The 20,022-nt window shown below is 40.9% G+C and overlaps 3 protein-coding genes, 3 long non-coding RNA genes and 1 other non-coding gene across 9 annotated transcripts; 2 read left to right on the top strand and 5 right to left on the bottom strand.

Annotated features, from left to right (window-relative positions):
* Positions 1 to 474: 474 nt before the first annotated feature.
* On the bottom strand, positions 475 to 3,367 carry LOC130514469 (uncharacterized). The gene is made up of 2 exons (XR_008946997.1): positions 2,340 to 3,367; positions 475 to 1,985 (listed from the first exon to the last, which is right to left on the bottom strand). It is a non-coding gene; the product is annotated as an uncharacterized LOC130514469 (long non-coding RNA).
* Positions 1,910 to 18,652, top strand: LOC130514470 (uncharacterized). The gene is made up of 2 exons (XR_008946998.1): positions 1,910 to 2,272; positions 17,795 to 18,652. It is a non-coding gene; the product is annotated as an uncharacterized LOC130514470 (long non-coding RNA).
* trnat-cgu (transfer RNA threonine (anticodon CGU)) lies at positions 2,651 to 2,722 on the top strand. The gene has a single exon. It is a non-coding gene; the product is annotated as a tRNA-Thr (tRNA).
* LOC130514465 (uncharacterized) lies at positions 7,382 to 9,415 on the bottom strand. 3 transcript variants are annotated; one of them, XM_057014068.1, is made up of 3 exons: positions 8,418 to 9,415; positions 8,155 to 8,323; positions 7,382 to 7,872 (listed from the first exon to the last, which is right to left on the bottom strand). In XM_057014068.1, exons 1-3 carry the CDS (start codon positions 8,836 to 8,838, stop codon positions 7,791 to 7,793), a joined length of 672 nt encoding a protein of 223 aa, XP_056870048.1. In that variant the 5' UTR covers positions 8,839 to 9,415; the 3' UTR covers positions 7,382 to 7,790. The 3 variants fall into 3 exon arrangements, with proteins under 3 accessions (XP_056870048.1, XP_056870047.1, XP_056870049.1); XM_057014067.1 differs by having other exon boundaries at positions 8,415 to 9,139; XM_057014069.1 differs by having other exon boundaries at positions 7,382 to 7,849; positions 8,415 to 9,137.
* LOC130514466 (C-reactive protein-like) lies at positions 11,206 to 12,449 on the bottom strand. The gene is made up of 4 exons (XM_057014071.1): positions 12,380 to 12,449; positions 12,210 to 12,276; positions 11,861 to 12,068; positions 11,206 to 11,657 (listed from the first exon to the last, which is right to left on the bottom strand). The coding sequence occupies exons 2-4, from the start codon at positions 12,259 to 12,261 to the stop codon at positions 11,252 to 11,254; spliced, it is 666 nt and encodes a 221-aa protein (XP_056870051.1). The 5' UTR covers positions 12,262 to 12,276; positions 12,380 to 12,449; the 3' UTR covers positions 11,206 to 11,251.
* On the bottom strand, positions 13,775 to 16,175 carry LOC130514471 (uncharacterized). The gene is made up of 3 exons (XR_008946999.1): positions 15,436 to 16,175; positions 15,176 to 15,344; positions 13,775 to 14,895 (listed from the first exon to the last, which is right to left on the bottom strand). It is a non-coding gene; the product is annotated as an uncharacterized LOC130514471 (long non-coding RNA).
* On the bottom strand, positions 18,652 to 19,881 carry LOC130514467 (C-reactive protein-like). Its single transcript, XM_057014072.1, has 3 exons — positions 19,733 to 19,881; positions 19,406 to 19,613; positions 18,652 to 19,206 (listed from the first exon to the last, which is right to left on the bottom strand). Exons 1-3 carry the CDS (start codon positions 19,782 to 19,784, stop codon positions 18,801 to 18,803), a joined length of 666 nt encoding a protein of 221 aa, XP_056870052.1. The 5' UTR covers positions 19,785 to 19,881; the 3' UTR covers positions 18,652 to 18,800.
* Positions 19,882 to 20,022: the final 141 nt, after the last annotated feature.

Raw genomic sequence — 20,022 nt, forward strand, 5'->3', positions numbered from 1 at the left:
AGTCAAATTAAATATTCTTTATCATTCCCCAGCTCAGTAAAATGAGGTTTAATCCACTCAGACATATCAAGTGCTCAAAAGGAAACAGTACACACTCCCGAGTAGTTCCAATGATAAAATATGGAGTAGTAATTTGGAATCCAACCAAGATAAAGCAAATTGCATTATTATTGTAACAATTGTACAACAATTATCTTGCTTTTTTCACCTCTTCAGACTATTCCAAGAATGAACAAGAAAGATTCCAAAGTCTAAACAGGCATGTAATTTTAATGACACCATGCCACAGCTTATTTCACTTTTTTCTTTTTTGGGGCACGGCCAATTTCACATCCTGCCATGACACAGATGAACCCTTTAACCTTGGAATGGAAGTTTTTCTCTCAGCTATCTGTTCTTCACTGTTCTCTGTTGTTGGAAACATAGCAGCAAATGTAGAATATGCATATACTTCTAGAAAACACAAAGAATGTATTTGAATAAGCAAAATATCAGATTTATTGTTCAGAGAACACAGACCCATTTACCCACTCGTATACAGTATATAGGCAGTAGTTATACAAGGTTGCATAACAGTAGGTTGCTTTACGATCATAACCTTGAGAGCTATTTTTTCATAAACACATAACCTCCCTGCAGGGGAACAAACAACATGTCTCAGACAAATGCTTAGAGCTAATGAGTTTTTTTATTATTGTAACTTTTTCCCTTTAAAAGTATTTGAAATATGAGCTTGTCAAAGCAGCAAACATGGAATTCCAGTACTCCAGAGAAGAGAAAAGCAACATAAACCTGGATTATTGTATATATACATCCTCTTTGTGTATACCGAATTCTATTCTATTCTATTTTATCTTATGTTTCTCTGCGTGCTCTTGCTGTTGTTGCACTGTAACTTTCCCCGTGTGGGACAATAAAGGACCTGAATCCTGAAAAAAAGACAATTCTACAGAAATCCTGCAAATAGGAAAGATTAACAAAGGTAAAATGCATCTCTAAACAGAGCAAACACTTCACAGCCTGCCTTTGCAAAGTACCTTCACATGAATGGATCACCCTTCATTCACTACATCTATAATGCCAGTAGAAATTAACCAGAAGAATAAATAAAAGAATATTAGAATATTAATAATAAATAAAGAATTAAATAATAAAGAATTATTAGAATATTTTTCAGTGCATGGACATTTTAACAGTTTGTGTGATCACTTAAAGCATGGCAAATGCTGCCACGGCACATAGAGGCATAAATCTCACTTAAAATCTCTCTGGTTTGTTTTTTGCAGTGGGTTGGATAAGATGGCAGCTAAAGGCTCTCAAGCTGATTCAAATTATGCCAAAAGTACATTGAGTTAGAGCTCTAAACACCGTGTTGTTTGTAAGTCTGTAATCTAAATTGTGTCAACACATTGGCCTCAAAAGTGTTCCGCAAATGATGAATTTGTGAACATGTGCAAACAATCTATCTCGAGGTAAAAGTATTATAATCTTATGTTATGGTTTGGTTGTGAAGGAACCCTGCTGACTTTACTCCACATCACACAGCGGATGGATCATCTCACAAACACAGGAGCAAACATGAAAGGGTAAAGCATCTGAGATAAGATTCCACAGGAATTTAAGGAGCTGTGGACCAGCCTTATTGAAGTGGGGGCATCTCATGGTCCAGATAGTCCTGCGGCCTTGTGAAAAGGGAATTCCGCCCTCAAGGAGCCTGTGATAACACGAGATTCCGTAGTTCAGTTTCAATCAGAGTTTTCTCCATAGTATATAGGTCATGAGGAGTATCAGGCCAGCAGACAGGCAGGCAATCACAAACTGATGGATAGAGAGGACTTTTTCCAGTGTGTGGATCCTGTCCTCCATTGCGCTGGTGTGGAAGTAGTCATAGATGCCAGCGCCGATGCTCCACAGCGCCCACACTGCATCCACCACCATTGGCATGGCGAGGCAGACACAGAGGTTCAGTCAAGCTCTGTCAGCAACTGGAACAGACCCAAACATACATTTTAACATATTCATTTCACTTAAATGTAAATAAAAATGCACAATCAACCGTGTTTTTACAGGGCTGTTTAATTGATAAGAAGCTCAGGATTAAATAGTTAATATTGCCATTTTGAGGACACATCAGGAAACTTTTTTCAATGGACATCTATTTTCGAAAACATTTTGGGATGCAACACTTGGATTGTTGTTTAACACAACGCAGCTTCAATAGATGCAACTGTACCACTGGAGAGGTCACTGCCACTAGCAAGCTATGCTAACGGTCGGTATGGAAATGATTATTTTTTTGGTTAACAGGCATGCACGATTGATTCAATCAAGTTACTTACAGCTTGAGCTAATTCTTCTGAATGCGCAGGATCAACACAAACTTTGCAGCAGTCGCCGCATCACAAGTGCATCATCTCGTAGCATGTTTTACGGTTTCAGAGAAAAATGTTTCCATCTTTAGCAACTCTGACTACTTCCGGTTGTGCTCTTGCTCAATACTCCCTCCACACTGGCAGCGTACTCCCCCCACCCTCATCAATAAGCGATGAATATGACCGCGGAATAGAATACACGGAGAGTAAAATAAGAAATATAATAACCTTAAGTACTATTTTCGGTTTTATTGTCCGGCGTTCGACAGGCTGTGCCAGGCGCGGTGGCCAAGTGGTAAGGCGTCGGTCTCGTAAACCGAAGATCGCGGGTTCGAACCCCGTCCGTGCCTTGGGGCGAGTTTCGATCCGCAATGTATTTTAGAAAAATATCTCTTCGTTTAAGTAATAATGGATGCGATTATAATGCCACTGGTAAGTGTTGCTTAACGTGAACACTGTGTCATCATTCTGCTTAATAGTACCCCACAATTACTTTATTTACCTCTGCCAAGGAGTTATATGACTGGTGGAATTTTTCAGTTTTGTTGGCCCTTAAATTTCATTACATTTGTGATGATTTGTGATGTTCTGGATCTGGGACCTTGATCTTCGAAAGATCATACAGCAACCCACTGTGACATAACGTGCTTCATGTCTAATGAGTATGTTATCACCCTATTAAATGTCAATGTGTATAGTCATATCGGATATATGAGACCATGAAAACTGCTTTAGCATGTTAGCATGCCGCACCAACACTAGCCTTACCTTTGGCCTCACATTGGTATTAGGAGAGAACTACACCTACTGCTCCCCTCTGAAGTAATGGAAGAAATAGCCAAACTCGTTTCCAGGACTCAGTACACCCAACACACCAGGACCAAGGAACGTCAGATCCGAAAATTCACCACCCTACTGGCAAAACACAACCCCAGCGGAACCAACCCCTTCTCCAACCATGACACATCCTTGAACGGGAGAAATGGGTAAAAAACCTATCAGACAGGGAGCTCACACAAACCGAGGAGGAAGTGCTGTCCAAAGGTTTGAATTTTTCAGTCACCCCTGAAGAGGTACCGACTGTCGAACTCATCACAGCCACTGAGACAGCCATCAGAAACAACAAACTCCCGGAAGCAGAAACAGAACAGATTAGACTCAAGGTAACAGCCGCTCTTGCTAGTGCAAAACCTCCAACCTCCAATATCACGAATGAGGAAAAAAGAGCCATTGCATCCTTAGCCAAGGACAAGAACATCACCATCTTACCAGCTGACAAAGGTAGGTGCACGGTCTTACTCAATACCACTGACTTCGACACCAAAATACTCAGTCTCCTGACAGACACCGCTACATATGAGAAACTCAAGCGAGACCCCACCAGCTCATACAAGAAGAAGGTGGTAGACTTACTACAGAAACTGGAAAAGGATAAAGCCATTGACAGACCACAATACTACCATCTATATCCAGGAGAAACCATCCCTTGCATTTATGGATTGCCCAAGATCCACAAACCAGGGACCCCTCTCAGACCCATAGTAAGCAGCATCAATTCTGTAACATACAACATTTCCAAATACTTGGCCTTCATCTTGTCGCCCATGGTTGGCAACACCCCACACCACATCAAAAACTCCCAAGACTTTGCTCAAAAAGTCAGTGGACTGACACTACTTCCAGAAGAGACTATGGTATCTTATGATGTCACGTCACTCTTCACGTGCATCCCCACCGCCAGTGCCATAGACACCATCCACAAGCACCTTCTATTGGACAAGAATCTTACAGAAAGAACAACCTTAACACCGGCCCAAATCTGCACCATGCTGGACCTGTGTTTGAACACCACCTATTTCCAGTACAGAGAAGGCTTCTACAGGCAGAAACATGGCTGGGCCATGGGCTCACCAGTATCCCCCATAGTTGCCAATCTATACATGGAGAAGGTGGAATCCCAGGCCCTGACATCCTTCACAGGAACTGGTTCAATGTTGTTTATGCTGTACAGTGTCAGGAGAAATGCAAGGAACTGTACATTGGTGAAACCAAACAACCTCTCCACAGAAGAATGGCACAACACAGACGCGCCACCTCTTCGGGTCAAGATTCAGCAGTCCACTTACACTTAAAGGAGAGTGGGCACTCCTTCGAGGACAGCCAAGTAAGGATACTGGCCAGAGAAGACCGCTGGTTTGAAAGGGGTGTCAAGGAAGCTATCCATGTTAAATTGGAAAAACCATCCTTAAACAGAGGTGGTGGCCTGAGGCACTTCCTATCACCCACATACAATGCAGTCCTCCACTCCTTCCAACAGCAAAACAAACATTCACACCATTCCAGGAGACCCAGTGACTCATCACCATGTGATCCAGCAGACAAAGGGGAGACACCTCAACAGAAACTAGGTGAACGACCCGACCAACGACCCTGCTAACGACTCTCCGGTGACCACCCAGATCATTAGCATGCAAATGGTCCACAGGGGCTATATATTTTCAAGCTCTCTCCCCAGCGATTTCAGAACTGAAGAAGCCTTCTGGACAGAAGGCGAAACATCTTCAAGAGAAGAAACCCAGTCCAGTTGACAGAGAAAACTACCTTGGTTGGTTTACTGATCCACTTTACTTTGTAAAACTGCAAGAAAAGGATCACAATACATAACTTTCAGTTTCGATGTAAAAACGTACATTCACACTCATTTCTGTGCATAGAATAAATAACCTGAGGTCTTAACATTAGCAATATGTAGTATTTTGAATAGCAACTACAATAGTAAAGGATAACATCAACTTACAGATTATGCCTTTGAAAAGTGTAAAAGTAAAAGAAGTAGCCAGACTCGATCCAGGAGCAACATGTTTTCCGTATTCTGATGCACTTTTACCTGGTGCTTGAGGCACTTCCTGCTTCCAACCTACCCCACTAGTGTAACCAGATTAGCTGTAGACTGAAAACTTAAATCTGTTAGGGTGTGAATCACTGTTGCACTCCACACAGCGAATAACAGCTTTACAGTTTTTAGCCCTGTGTTCTGTCGATGCGAGACACTTGTAGCATATTAATAGCTCCTTAAGCAGATTCCTCCTCTCATCCAATGTCTTCATTCTGAATCCTCTACATTTAGCGAGAGAATGTGGTTTCTTGTGAATTGGACACTGTTTATTAGGGTCGAGAGGAGGAGCCTTTGGTTCATTGTTAGCTGCACCAACTTGTGTTTTATTCGTTGTGACGGGAACTTTGAACTGCTTTTGTCTCACTGGTGCCCTTTCTGCTTTCATATGTGTAGGGCCGCAGGATGAAGCTGGGGTCTGTTCTCATTTCAGCGTAGTTGTTGACAAACTGGACGAAACAGGAGAAAGGTGGGTAGTGAGCTTTGTGATCTTTTTTATATCTTGATCCTTCTTTGACCCACACCTCCTGCAGGCCACCAGGGAGCTTTTCCACAATCAGGTTTATTCCTCTTGAAGTGTCGAGAAAACTGAGACCTGGTAGATACCCTTCATCTTGCGCCGCATCGAGCTCTTGGAGGAGGTCTGCAAGCTCTTGCAGGAGGTGACTGTTTATGGCCAACTCTGGGAAACCTTTCCAAACAACCAAACAGTGAAGCCTCGATGGCTTCTGGTGAGCCATAATTTCTGTCGAGCCTTTGCCATAAACGTTCAAGACCTGCTGTGGGTTTGCTAACGTGGACGGCTCTAATCCTCAGAGCATGCTGGAGGGACTCACCGCTCAGCCATTTGGTAAGTAGATCAAGCTCCTCGCAGCATTTCAAGTTCAAATCTGCAGTGGCGTTGTGAAACATAGATTTCCAAGCTACATAGGTCTCTGGACTGTTATCAAACACTGTGAGTCCTGCTGTCAGGGGGTCACGATGTGAGAGGAGCACACCGAGGTCTGATACATCAGTTTGTTGGCGCAAAGACGGAGATGAGACATTACATGCTCCAATGTAGCTGGGAAAATGGAATGGCGATGGCTTGGGTTGTCTGATAGGTTGATAGCTGGGGGTGTATTCACATGCATGTGTCATAGCTGTTGGCCCGCTTGGCTCGACCTTGATAGTGTGGATTATGTCCCACTTTTGCTCTTTATCAGGCTTTGTCTCACCTTCCATATTGGCCTCATTATGAAAGTGAGTGTTTACACATTCTTGAGTGTGGCTGGCAGCCATGGCTATTGTAGCAGGAACCTCTGGTGACTTGTCCGACTCTGTTTGGTCCAAAATTGCAGCCTCGAGGACCCTTGCTGCTGCGAGGGCCGCTTTAGCCTCTCCCTCTTGCTTCAGGGCGTTGATAGTAGCTGTCAGTCGAGTCCTTTCGACTTCCATGTCTATTTGATATGACTTCTAGCTGGGAGAGCGGTGGAGTGTCTCTGTGTTTAGACAATCTTTTTACTCTTCTGCCCTCAACTAAGAGCTTTAGCGTCGGCAGCAAGCTAAACATATGGCTTCAGTAACCACTCGAGAAGCGTTCTTTGGTTTGCTGATCCACTTTACTTTGTAAAAAGATTATGCCTTTGAAAAGTGTAAAAGTAAAAGAAGTAGCCAGACTCGATCCAGGAGCAACATGTTTTTCATATTCTGCTGCACTTTTACCTGGTGCTTGACGCACTTCCTGCTTCCAACCTACCCCACCAGATGACAGTGTAACCAGATTAGCTGTAGATTGAAAACTTAAATCTCCAGAAAAGGAATAAAATAAGAACACAAAACTGAGGGACAGAATAGTCACTGTGTACAAATTGTCACATGTGACACATGACTTGTATGCTAGTGATGTGCATATAACATGAATGCTTGGTGCTTTAGCAAATGATGGATGAACAGAGTTCCCAGATATCAAATTCTGATGTGAAATGAAAATTTATTAAAAAGAAAACAACTATGTAAACTACTACAGACTTTACATATGTTATTTGATTATACTTCTAAATTAGAAAAAGAGAAAGGCCCTAAATCCCCAATATATGTATGCAAATTAAACATCCAATTGCTGATGCTAGCAGACTGAATGTGGTAACAGATGTTATTTTCCATATTGCATGATTTTACAGTTACAGCTCATCAGTAACAACATGCACGTTGCCATTAATCTTCAGCTGTGTGCTCTCCCAGTCAAAAACATTCCCTCTTGGAACTCTTATCCCAGTGAACAAGTCCTGGATGACGCCCCCTGGGAGTACCAAGTCCCACATATTAACGTCATAGATCTCACCAACCAGGCTCTGTTTGGCATCAAAGCCACCCAAGAACCTCTTCATAGAAAGTTACAAAATGCACCTTTAAAACAAAACTTGCATGTTGTACATTTAACAAAGTGAAAATTAACAGCACCTCTTCTCTAGGAGTCAACACAGAGTCCTTGTTTAGCCTTCACGCCACTCATGATCAGCGAGATCCTGTATCAGGGTCAGAACTCAAGGGTTCACGTTGAGACGACGCTTTGAGTTTTTATTCTCTACTTTGGTTCCTTTTTCTGGGTTTATCAAGGAAAAACACCTGTAGAATAAAAGCATATAAAACATATTAAGCATTTTAATGAGTTAAAAGAAGACTACAGGAATGAATGAATACACACAGGCATATATAAACAGACAGTCTGAGTCTGGGTCCGAGCCAAGACTCAAAGTCGTATCAAAACCAATGCTGCACCCAGAGCCAAGGCCGAGAATCAGACCCACACCAAGACCAGGTGTGATTACGGCTCTTAGTCTGGGTCTGACTCTCGGCCTTGGCTCTGGGTGCAGTCCGGACTCCAGGTCCCAGGAAATGTTTACTCACCTTTGAAGAAACTCCAGTGTAGAAGCCAGCTCAGATGGATAATGGATGTTGAAACAGTAGTAGCTCCCAAACATTAGCCACAATGCAGAAATGAAGGAAGAGATGTTTGTGTTGACAAGGTTCCGATCCAGACTCAGCATGTACCTTGTTGAGGAATAGCAGGACTGGCCTAGAATTTAACAGGTTATATTAATAAGTGTGTGGTGGTCATAGCTCAGTCACTCACATAATAAATTCAGACACATATGCAAGAGACTTACCACAGACAATAATAGTGGGTGTCAGAGGCACCTGCCCTAGCTCAACCTCTTCTGCCAGACATGTATCATCTACATGGAAGAACATGGACTCCTCCTTCTCGTCAAAGTAGCTGAGCAGAAGCAGCAGCATCTCCTTCACCTCTTCTGAGCAGCCACTCTGCTGTCCCCGCATCCTCTGAAGCCTTGCATAAGTCTGATGGAATCTCTTGCTCTTGTGGACACAAACTGTGGTCAAGTAGTTGAGAAGCCTTTTCCCCTTCAAATCCAAATTATGTGTCAATGTCTCTTTGATGTCAATACCAGTAAGTTCTTTGAAGTGGACTATCATGCCAAGCGTCAAACCAAAATGGCCACTCCTCTCTAAGGCAATTGATACTTTTTCCCTGGTTGACGCTGTGTGTAAAAAGTGGACTTCATCAGACATGTTACCTCCTTTGGATTGGCATCTGAGTGTTGGTACATATTCTGGAGTTTTTCCATCTTTTGCTGCTGGCTCACTTGAGTTTCTCCAATGGGGAGGAATTTTACATTCCAATTAATGCATCCATAAGTGTCCTGCATTGCTGCTCGTTCTTCTAATGGGACCACATCTGTGTCTGAGTCATCACCTTCGCCAATGTGATCCTTTAAGTGTGACACCAGCTCTTTCACTGTTTGAAAATAGCGGACACACAATGAAACCGCACATTTTAAATCCACAACAACAGGAACAGGTTGCGGCTCAAGTATATTGTGGACACGGTAAAAATGGCCCTTGAAAACCGAGTAAGTAGTAAAGGTTTTACTACAGTTGGCGCCAACACATTTGAAAAGACAGCGTGGCTCATTCCTATGCACTCTGCAATGTTGCACATTTCTTTCCATCATTATCCAATCAGAGACGAGCTTAACCTGCGCAATTTTAAACTCAAAAATATAAGTATCGGAAGGAGGCGGCTTTATTGCACAGGTATCAGCCTCTGGAGAGAGGCGCTGTTAGGTTGATTAGCCAGTGATGACGATGCACTGCACATTATGAGTATTATGAATATTGTACCAGTACTGGCTTTCTATTTGAATTATTATATAAATAAATACAATAATATTAATAATTATAATTATATTATTATTAATAATAACAACAATAATAATAATGGGCTGTAATGCATTAAAATTTAAAGACAAAAAATATATTAAGCAAGGGTTAAGATTGAACAGTACAATAGGCTACTAAAAACAATGTCAAGTTTATATTTAAAAAATATAAATAGATAGGCAGTAAACGGATTCACGTTACAATGAAATTTTGTGTGAAATCATATTTGGTTGACCTCAATTAACATAATTTCATCAATGTTAAAAGGAATATTTTTGGTAAAAGGACAAACTTGTAAAGGGAATAACATATAGTTTTTGTATTTTAAAAAAACAGACTAAAACAATAGTTTCTGCAATATTTGCATGTCAATTTATCAAAGTTGCTTTGTAATGGTATTACAGTATTTCCTGGTTTCTTTTGCCAATATTTGTAATTTTAACAAATAAATTCCATTTAAATCACATATCGTTATAGTAAATCTAACAAAAAAATTCTGTTTAATAGTTTACAAAATTTCACAGTGATTTAAACAAAAAATATATGTATTGGGTTTACAAGATTTTTTTGTAGGGATTTTACAATGTTTTTATGTACATTTCACGGTCATTTTTTACAGTGTAGCATTCACAAACATACAATTATTAATGAATATATGATTACAGTTATTTACTTGACTCTCTGTGCTGCATGCCAGTTGCTTCTACAGGTTTGCTGGGACAAAATGAGACCTGTGGTATTCCTAGAAGGCGAAACATCTTCAAGAGAAGAAACCCAGTCCAGTTGACAGAGAAAACTACCTATTTTAGAAAAGTATCTCTTCGTAATAATGGATGCGATTATAATATAATGTCACTGGTAAGTATGGCTTAATGTGAACACTGTCATCGTTCTCCTTAATAATACCTCACAATAACTTTATTTACCTCCGCCAAGGAGTTATATGACAGGTGGAATTTTTCAGTTTTGTTGGCCCTTAAATTTCATTACATTTTGGTGAGCGTTCTTTGGTTTACTGATCCACTTTACTTTGTAAAACTGCGAGAAAAGGATCACAATACATAACTTTCAGTTTCGATGTAAAAACGTATATTCACACTCATTTCTGTGCGTAGAATAAATAACCTGAGGTCTTAACATTAGCAATACGTAGTATTTTGAATAGCAACTACAATAGTAAAGGATAACATCAACTTACAGATTATGCCTTTGAGAAGTGCAAAAGTAAAAGAAGTAGCCAGACTCGATCCAGGAGCAACATGTTTTTCGTATTCTGCTGCACTTTTACCTGGTGCTTGACGCACTTCCTGCTTCCAACCTACCCCACTAGATGACAGTGTAACCAGATTAGCTGTAGACTGAAAACTTAAATCTGTTAGAAAATAAACCTCCAGAAAAGGAATAAAATAAGAACACAAAACTGAGGGACAGTATAGTCACTGTGTACAAATTGTCACATGTGACACATGACTTGTATGCTAGTGATGTGCATATAACATGAATGCTTGGTGCTTTAGCAAATGATGGATGAACAGAGTTCCCAGATATGAAATTCTGATGTAAAATGAAACTTTATTAAAAAGAAAACAATTATGTAAACCACTACAGACTTTACATATGTTATTTGATTATACTTCTAAATTAGAAAAAGAGACAGGCCCTAAATCCCCAATATATGTATGCAAATTAAACATCCAATTGCTGATGCTAGCAGACTGAATGTGGTAACAGATGTTATTTTCCATATTGCATGATTTTACAGTTACAGCTCATCAGTAACAACATGCACGTTGCCATTAATCTTCAGCTGTGTGCTCTCCCAGTCAAAAACATTCCCTCTTGGAGCTCTTATCCCAGTGAACAAGTCCTCGATGACGTTCCCTGGGAGTACCGAGTCCCACATATTAACGTCATAGATCTCACCAACCAGGCTCTGTTTGGCATCAAAGCCACCCAAGTAATTGTCTGGATCTTGTCCAAGGATCACTCTGCCCCCTGGCTGGATGGTGTGACCCTTCTTGTAAATTTTGGTCAAGCTTTTCTTCCCATCCATGAAGACATTTGCTGCTCCCGTGCTGGAATCCCAGGTGAAACACAGGTGGCTCTGCAAGGAGCCAAGCTGAGGAACTTGGAAGAGCACTCCTCCTCCTCTCAAGTAGAAAGACAATCTACAGCCACAGATTTGGAAAAAGTAATCAGATTATTTGATAAGATTAACACAGTTTCATTTCTGGTTTGATGACTCTTCTTCACTTAGTGAGAATAAGCTATTTAGCACAACAGTCCGTGACTGAGAATATCACACTTTTCATTAGTTAGTTGGTAACATTTCTGGGAAACAGTTTCAATTCCACACCTACAACTCACATACCTGCCATCCAACTCACGCCACACATTCAGCTCATCGTAGTCTTGAGTGCGGTACGCGAACAAGATGATTTCACGCTTGCCTTGGAGCTCAGTGGCCACTCGCATGCACAGAGTGAACGCCTCCAGTCTGAGGGGGGATTGCGGAATCATCTCCACATAGCTGTTGCTGGACTCGGAGGGGAACACCAAGCTTTTAACACCGCCACCCTCTGACAAAATAGAGAGGACATCATCATCATCATCACCATCATCATCATCATCATCATCATCATCATCGTCATCATTCCAACTGTAAGACTGCAGCACAGAAACAGCTGAGAGACTCCAGAGTAGGAAAGTTATGAAACTACCTGCCAACGTTGTGGAGAGGACGGCAACAAGAAGGAACACCACAGGCCTCATTTTGTCCCAGCAAACCTGTAGAAACAATTGGCATGCAGCAAAGAGAGTTAAGTTAAATAACTGTAATCATATATTCATTAATAATTATATGTGTGTGAATGCTACAGAACAGACTCACTTTACGATCCGGCAAGTTTTGCTGCCAAATTACAAGTCTTGATGGTTTTTAAATGCTTTTCTGACCCCTCCTTGTTTAAACATTCAGAGTATATGCATATGTATGTACTGTATATTTATATGCAATGGTGTTTATTCTGTACAGTGCCATGAACAATGCAAGGAACTGTGCATTGGGGAAACCAAACAACCTCTCCACAGAAGAATGGCACAACACAGACGTGCCACCTCGTTGGGTCAGGACTCAGCAGTCCACCTACACTTAAAGGAGAGTGGACACTCCTTTGAGGACAGCCAAGTACGGATACTGGCCAGAGAAGACCACTGGTTTGAGAGGGGTGTCAAGGAAGCTATCCATGTCAATTTGGAAAAACCATCCCTAAACAGTGGTGGTGGGCTGAGGCACTTCCTGTCACCCATGTACAATGCAGTCCTTCACTCCTTCCAACAACAAACCAAACGTTCACACCATTCCAGGAGACCTGGTGACCCACCACCAAGTGAGCCAGCAGACAAAGGGGAGCCACCTCAACTGAAACTAGGTGAACGACCCTACCAACGACTCTCAGGTGACCACTCGAATCATCAACATGCCAATGGTCCACGGGGGCGATATTTTCAAGCTCTGTCCCCAGCGAGTTCAGAAGCCTTTTGGATAGAAGGCGAAACGTCTTCTCCCCACACACACCTAACACGGTGTGGGCGAGTTGCCACCTACAGCCCCTAAGGCGCCGGACAGTTTGCCAGAAAAAAACACAGTTCAGTTAACAGAGAAAATTACCTTGGATAACAATCAGCAAATACTGCTGATGCATACACCCTGAATGTTTAAATAAGGAGGAGTCATAAAAGTATTTTAAAAACCATCAACACTTGTAATTTGGCAGTAAAACTTGATCGTAAAGTGAGCACAGTCTGTTCTGTACACTGTTCTGTACTAAGACTGTCGTTTTTACAGGAAAACGCTGGCAGCTGGGGTTATGAGAACAGGACAGTAGATAAATTTACAAAGCAAATATGTAAATGGTTTTACAGTGAATGCCAAGGCTGAACTGTTAATTCTACAAAAAAAATCTATCAATTTCATGGATCATTGTTGTATATAAATAGATCATTTCCTGTACTTTTTACATGTAACTACTTATTGTGCGTCAATAAATTGTAAAATTAACGTGGAACTATCAGTCAAAAAACTATTTGAACAACAGTAAAACTTTGCATGTTAAATGGAGCTGTTCTGTATATTATACATATTATACAAGCTACTCATTATATGCTGTAGTTGTATGTTTTAATAATCAGTTTAAAATGATTAGAACTACACCAAAAAAATGCAAAAATACATCATGATAAAAGACAAGAGAATATCACTTTTAGGAAATTTATTGAACAGCCATTGTGATTAGTTGCAAACAATTAGATTCACTTTTTCAAAATACAGAGCATGCAAAGACGTTGGGGTGCAGGGTTGTGTTGCTGGTTTCTTCCTGCAGTGGCGTGGAGGAGCCACTCATCAGCCACGGCTGGCTCTCTTCAATCTACCGTGCTATTTAAGGACAGAACTCCTGTGTGTTGTGGCTTCGATCAATACCATCAATAAAACTCATTTGGACCTTTTATCACTGTGTTCTGGCCTGCTTCTGGGTCCACGAGACACCCGTCCCGTAACAGAACACTCTGGCCAGTGTTAGGACACAGTGATACAGTCGACCCAACCCCTCACCTTTTTTTTTAAGACCCAACATAGGTTTTATTGATGGGAACACACAAGGAAGACAGATGCCGTCCTCCTGGACTGCTGGAAACTCGGGAGTCTTGTTCTGCACGTTCACAGGTCCAGCAGACGACATGGAGACCTCGAACAAGCGGGGAAGATACCAAGGACACAAAGGCAGTCCTCCTGGACTGCAGGAATCTCAGGAGTCCGATTCTGCACGTTGACAGGTCCAGCAGACAGCACAAAGCATCAAAGCCACAACACACAGGAGTTCTGTCCTTAAATGGCACGGTAGATTGAAGAGAGCCAGCCGTGGCTGATGAGTGGCTCCTCCACGCCACTGCAGGAAGAAACCAGCAACACAACCCTGGACCCCAACACAAAGAACTTTCAAGCATTGGCTCTTTTTAAGTGCTGAAGAGACCAAGTTACAGGTCATACTTTATCTGTGTTATTTTTTGTTAAAACATATTCTATTTGAGTAATTGAAGACAGACAAGATTTTTACAATACTGTGGAACATTGTTGGATAACAAGGACAACAAGCAGGTGGCAGAACCTCTTCATAGAAAGTTACAAAATGCACCTTTAAAAACTTGCATGTTGTACATTTACCAAAGTGAAAATTAACAGCACCTCTTCTCTAGGAGTCAACACAGAGTCCTTGTTTAGCCTTCACGCCACTCATGATCAGCGAGATCCTGTATCAGGGTCAGAACTCGAGGGTTCACGTTGAGACGACGCTTTGAGTTTTTATTCTCTACTTTGGTTCCTTTTCTGGGTTTATCAAGAAAAAACACCTGTAGAATAAAAGCATATAAAAACATATTAAGCATTTTAATGAGTTAAAAGACTACAGGAATGAATGAATACACACATGCATATATAAACAAACAGTCTGAGTCTGGGTTCGAGCCAAGACTCAAAGTCGTATCAAAACCAATGCTGCACCCAGAGCCAAGGCCGAGAATCAGACCCACACCAAGACCAGGTGTGATTACGGCTCTTAGTCCGGGTCTGACTCTCGGCCTTGGATCTGGGTGCAGTCCGGACTCCAGGTCCCAGGAAATGTTTACTCACCTTTGAAGAAACTCCAGTGTAGAAGCCAGCTCAGATGGATAATGGATGTTGAAACAGTAGTAGCTCCCAAACATTAGCCACAATGCAGAAATGAAGGAAGAGATGTTTGTGTTGACAAGGTTCCGATCCAGACTCAGCATGTATCTTGTTGAGGAATAGCAGGACTGGCCTATAATTTAACAGGTTATATTAATAAGTGTGTGGTGGTCATAACTCAGTCACTCACATAATAAATTCAGACACATATGCAAGAGACTTACCACAGACAATAATAGTGGGTGTCAGAGGCACCTGCCCTAGCTCAACCTCTTCTGCCAGACATGTATCATCTACATGGAAGAACATGAACTCCTCCTTCTCATCAAAGTAGCTGAGCAGAAGCAGCAGCATCTCCTTCACATCTTCTGAGCAGCCACTCTGCTGTTCCTCTGAAGCCTTGCATAAGTCTGATGGAATCTCTTGCTCTTGTGGACACAAACTGTGGTCAAGTAGTTGAGAAGCCTTTTCCCCTTCAAATCCAAATTATGTGTCAATGTCTCTTTGATGTCAATACCAGTAAGTTCTTTGAAGTGGACTATCATGCCAAGCGTCAAACCAAAATGGCCACTCCTCTCTAAGGCAATTGATACTTTTTCCCTGGTTGACGCTGTGTGTAAAAAGTGGACTTCATCAGACATGTTACCTCCTTTGGATTGGCATCTGAGTGTTGGTACATATTCTGGAGTTTTTCCATCTTTTGCTGCTGGCTCACTTGAGTTTCTCCAATGGGGAGGAATTTTACATTCCAATTAATGCATCCATAAGTGTCCTGCATTGCTGCTCGTTCTTCTAATGGGACCACATCTGTGTCTGAGTCATCACCTTCGCCAATGTGATCCTTTAAGTGTGACACCAGCTCTTTCACTGTTTGAAAATAGCGGACACACAATGAAACCGCACATTTTAAATCCACAACAACAGGAACAGGTTGCGGCTCAAGTATATTGTGGACACGGTAGAAATGGCCCTTGAAAGCCGAGTAAGTAGTAAAGGTTTTACTACAGTTGGCGCCAACACATTTGAAAAGACAGCGTGGCTCATTCCTATGCACTCTGCAATGTTGCACATTTCTTTCCATCATTATCCAATCAGAGACGAGCTTAACCTGCGCAATTTTAAACTCAAAAATATAAGTATCGGAAGGAGGCGGCTTTATTGCACAGGTATCAGCCTCTGGAGAGAGGCGCTGTTAGGTTGATTAGCCAGTGATGACGATGCACTGCCCATTATGAGTATTATGAATATTGTACCAGTACTGGCTTTCTATTTGAATTATTATATAAATAAATACAATAATATTAATAATTATAATTATATTATTATTAATAATAACAACAATAATAATAATGGGCTGTAATGCATTAAAATTTAAAGACAAAAAATATATTAAGCAAGGGTTAAGATTGAACAGTACAATAGGCTACTAAAAACAATGTCATTAAACGGATTCGCGTTACAATGAAATTTTGTGTGAAATCACATTTGGTTGACCTCAATTAACATAATTTCATCAATGTTAAAAGGAATATTTTTGGTAAAAGGACAAACTTGTAAAGGGAATAACATATAGTTTTTGTATTTTAAAAAAAACAGACTAAAACAATAGTTTTTGCAATATTTGCATGTCAATTTATCAAAGTTGCTTTGTAATGGGTATTACAGTATTTCCTGGTTTCTTTTGCCAATATTTGTAATTTTAACAAATAAATTTCATTTAAATCACATATCGTTGTAGTAAATCTAACAAAAAATTCTGTTTAATAGTTTACAAAATTTCACAGTGATTTAAACAAAAAATATATGTATTGGGTTTACAAGATTTTTTTGTAGGGATTTTACAATGTTTTTATGTACATTTCACGGTCATTTTTTTACAGTGTAGCATTCACAAACATACAATTATTAATGAATATATGATTACAGTTATTTAACTTGACTCTCTGTGCTGCATGCCAGTTGCTTCTACAGGTTTGCTAGGACAAAATGAGACCTGTGGTATTCCTGGAAGGCGAAACATCTTCAAGAGAAGAAACCCAGTCCAGTTGACAGAGAAAATTACCTTGGATAACAATGACCTGGATGATTGAGAATCTACACAGACATTTTGCTGATTGTTGTGTAATGTTTGAACTAAATGATTGAATTTGCACAGAGATGCATAAAAATACAAAGGTTATTGTGGAAAAACAAGGTTTATTTTTGTGAAAAAATTAAGATTTTTCTGACTTTTCATTCTTAGAGACAGACAGATTGCAACTCATTGACAGAAAATGCTTTATCATTGTCCCCATATTTATTTCTAATAATGCATATACAGTAATTTATCACATTTTGCTACACCTTTTAATCCATTATAACCTGCAACACTCGTAAGAGATGCAGGTTTTCCAACAGACTTGAGGTGGTAGTGTCAAATTCTGTCAAATTAATTGCATGAAGCACCAAATAGATCCTTATGTAAAATACCCTTACACAAGCGACATCATCAAGGGCATCTTTTGTGGAAATTTAAATCCTGAAATGCTTAAATAATCATCGGACATTCAAGTGAATCGTTTACAACAAAAATATTTCTTCCAGAGAATGACTGGCAGTGCTTGCCAAGGTCAGAGAGCGCCCCTGCTGGTCGCTCCTCCGGTTTGACCGGAACCAGACGGGCGGTAGGACCCGGAAGAGGAGGAGCTCCGCTCAGATACCCGGAAACATGTCGGACCAAAACACGAAGGACGTGGAAGAAAAGCTTTATAGTGAAATTTTAAGGTCTGTTTTCTTTTAAAGTAAAAGGTATTTGATTTTTAATCCCAAAAATACATGTTGTGTAATTAACTTTTGTAGAATTTTATGTTTTCAAGCTGTTTCCCTTCTGTCTTCGCGTTAGCTGGCAAAGTTTTGAGGTAGTTTGACAAGTAACACTGTTAGAATCATGATAATAAAGTTATCTCTTATTTGCTTTTACCTTGTTATATTCTTTATTCTTGTTATATTGTTTCTCATTACTTAATGTTTCTTATTATTTGTTAATGCTTAGTGTTCGTGATGCTTGATGTGTGAACTCGTACCTCTGTTCAAGGACGACAGAAATGCAGCTGCCGTAAGAAAGTGACATTGACTGGAGATAGAGCTGCAGAGCATGACACAGGAGGTGTTCTTCTCTTATCTGTCTGATGTGGAAGAACATGCTGTGTGCGCGCCAAGCTAATCAAATCAGTGAAGACCTACTCCTATTCTCACCATTATGGTTACATTTTTTGTTTTGTATGGGACCTGCTAGCTTGTGTTTCCCCCCCTCCCTTTAGGCACACTTGATTTCTGTGTAACTAGGGACCTCCTAATCTCAATAAAAGAAGGATGGCGGAAGATGTGCCTCAGGACGTGTTGGAGATCTGTAACTGAGCACATCTCTCCGTCCTCCTTGCTGCAAGTAAAACTTAAATCTGTTGTCTTTGCCTCATTTATTTCTCTCATGTTATAGGTCATTCAAACCTAACAAACACCTTGCTTTTTAAAATCGGTATCAATCAATTGCTGATGCTAGCAGACTGAATGTGGTAACAGATGTTATTTTCCATATTGCATGATTTTACAGTTACAGCTCATGAGTAACAACATGCACGTTGCCATTAATCTTCAGCTGTGTGCTCTCCCAGTCAAAAACATTCCCTCTTGGAGCTCTTATCCCAGTGAACAAGTCCTGGATGATGCCCCCTGGGAGTACCGAGTCCCACATATTAACGTCATAGATCTCACCAACCAGGCTCTGTTTGGCATCAAAGTCACCAAAGTAATTGTCTGGATCTTGTCCAAGGATCACTCTGCCCCCTGGCTGGATGGTGTGACCCTTCTTGTAAATTTTGGTCAAGCTTTTCTTCCCATCCATGAAGACATTTGCTGCTCCCGTGCTGGAATCCCAGGTGAAACACAGGTGGCTCTGCAAGGAGCCAAGCTGAGGAACTTGGAAGAACACTCCTTCTCCACTCAAGTAGAAGGATATTCTACAGCCACAGATTTGGAAAAAGTAATCAGATTATTTGATAAGATTAACACAGTTTCATTTCTGGTTTGATGACTCTTCTTTACTTAGTAGGAATAAGCTATTTAGCACAACAGTCCGTGAGTGAGAATATCACACTTTTCATTAGTTGGTAACATTTCTGGGAAACAGTTTCAATTCCACACCTCCAACTCACGTACCTGCCATCCAACTCGCGCCACACATTCAGCTCATCGTAGTCTTGAGTGCGGTACGCGAACAAGATGATTTCACGCTCGCCTTGGAGCTCAGTGGCCACTCGCATGCACAGAGTGAACGCCTTCAGTCTGAGGGGGGATTGCGGAATCATCTCCACATAGCTGTTGCTGGACTCAGAGGGGAACACCAAGCTTTTAACCCCGCCACCCTCTGACAAAATAGAGAGGACATCATCATCATCATCATCATCATCATCATCATTCCAACTGTAAGACTGCAGCACAGAAACAGCTGAGAGACTCCAGAGTAGGAAAGATATATGAAACTACCTGCCAACGTTGTGGAGAGGACGGCAACAAGAAGGAACACCACAGGCCTCATTTTGTCCCAGCAAACCTGTAGAAACAATTGGCATGCAGCAAAGAGAGTAAAGTTAAATAATTGAAATCATATATTCATTAATAATTATATGTGTGTGAATGCTACAGAACAGACTCACTTTACGATCCGGCAAGTTTTGCTGCCAAATTACAAGTCTTGATGGTTTTTAAATGCTTTTCTGACCCCTCCTTGTTTAAACATTCAGAGTGTATACATCAGTATTATTTGCTGATTGTTG

This window comes from Takifugu flavidus, chromosome 18, assembly GCF_003711565.1.
Source record: "Takifugu flavidus isolate HTHZ2018 chromosome 18, ASM371156v2, whole genome shotgun sequence".
Classification (NCBI taxonomy): domain Eukaryota; kingdom Metazoa; phylum Chordata; class Actinopteri; order Tetraodontiformes; family Tetraodontidae; genus Takifugu; species Takifugu flavidus.

What these genes read in the sequence shown, in the direction of transcription:
- LOC130514467 (XM_057014072.1), bottom strand. Translation starts at nt 19,784, where the DNA reads ATGAGGCCTGTGGTGTTCCTTCTTGTTGCCGTCCTCTCCACAACGTTG. An exon ending in CCTCTCCACAACGTTGGCAG is followed by an intron (nt 19,614 to 19,732) that starts GTAGTTTCATAT and finishes CTATTTTGTCAG; the next exon opens with AGGGTGGCGGGGTTAAAAGC. An exon ending in TGGCGCGAGTTGGATGGCAG is followed by an intron (nt 19,207 to 19,405) that starts GTACGTGAGTTG and finishes CTGTGGCTGTAG; the next exon opens with AATATCCTTCTACTTGAGTG.
- LOC130514466 (XM_057014071.1), bottom strand. Translation starts at nt 12,261, where the DNA reads ATGAGGCCTGTGGTGTTCCTTCTTGTTGCCGTCCTCTCCACAACGTTG. An exon ending in CCTCTCCACAACGTTGGCAG is followed by an intron (nt 12,069 to 12,209) that starts GTAGTTTCATAA and finishes CTATTTTGTCAG; the next exon opens with AGGGTGGCGGTGTTAAAAGC. An exon ending in TGGCGTGAGTTGGATGGCAG is followed by an intron (nt 11,658 to 11,860) that starts GTATGTGAGTTG and finishes CTGTGGCTGTAG; the next exon opens with ATTGTCTTTCTACTTGAGAG.
- LOC130514465 (XM_057014067.1), bottom strand. Translation starts at nt 8,838, where the DNA reads ATGTCTGATGAAGTCCACTTTTTACACACAGCGTCAACCAGGGAAAAA. An exon ending in ACCCACTATTATTGTCTGTG is followed by an intron (nt 8,324 to 8,414) that starts GTAAGTCTCTTG and finishes GTTAAATTCTAG; the next exon opens with GCCAGTCCTGCTATTCCTCA. An exon ending in ACACTGGAGTTTCTTCAAAG is followed by an intron (nt 7,873 to 8,154) that starts GTGAGTAAACAT and finishes TTTATTCTACAG; the next exon opens with GTGTTTTTCCTTGATAAACC.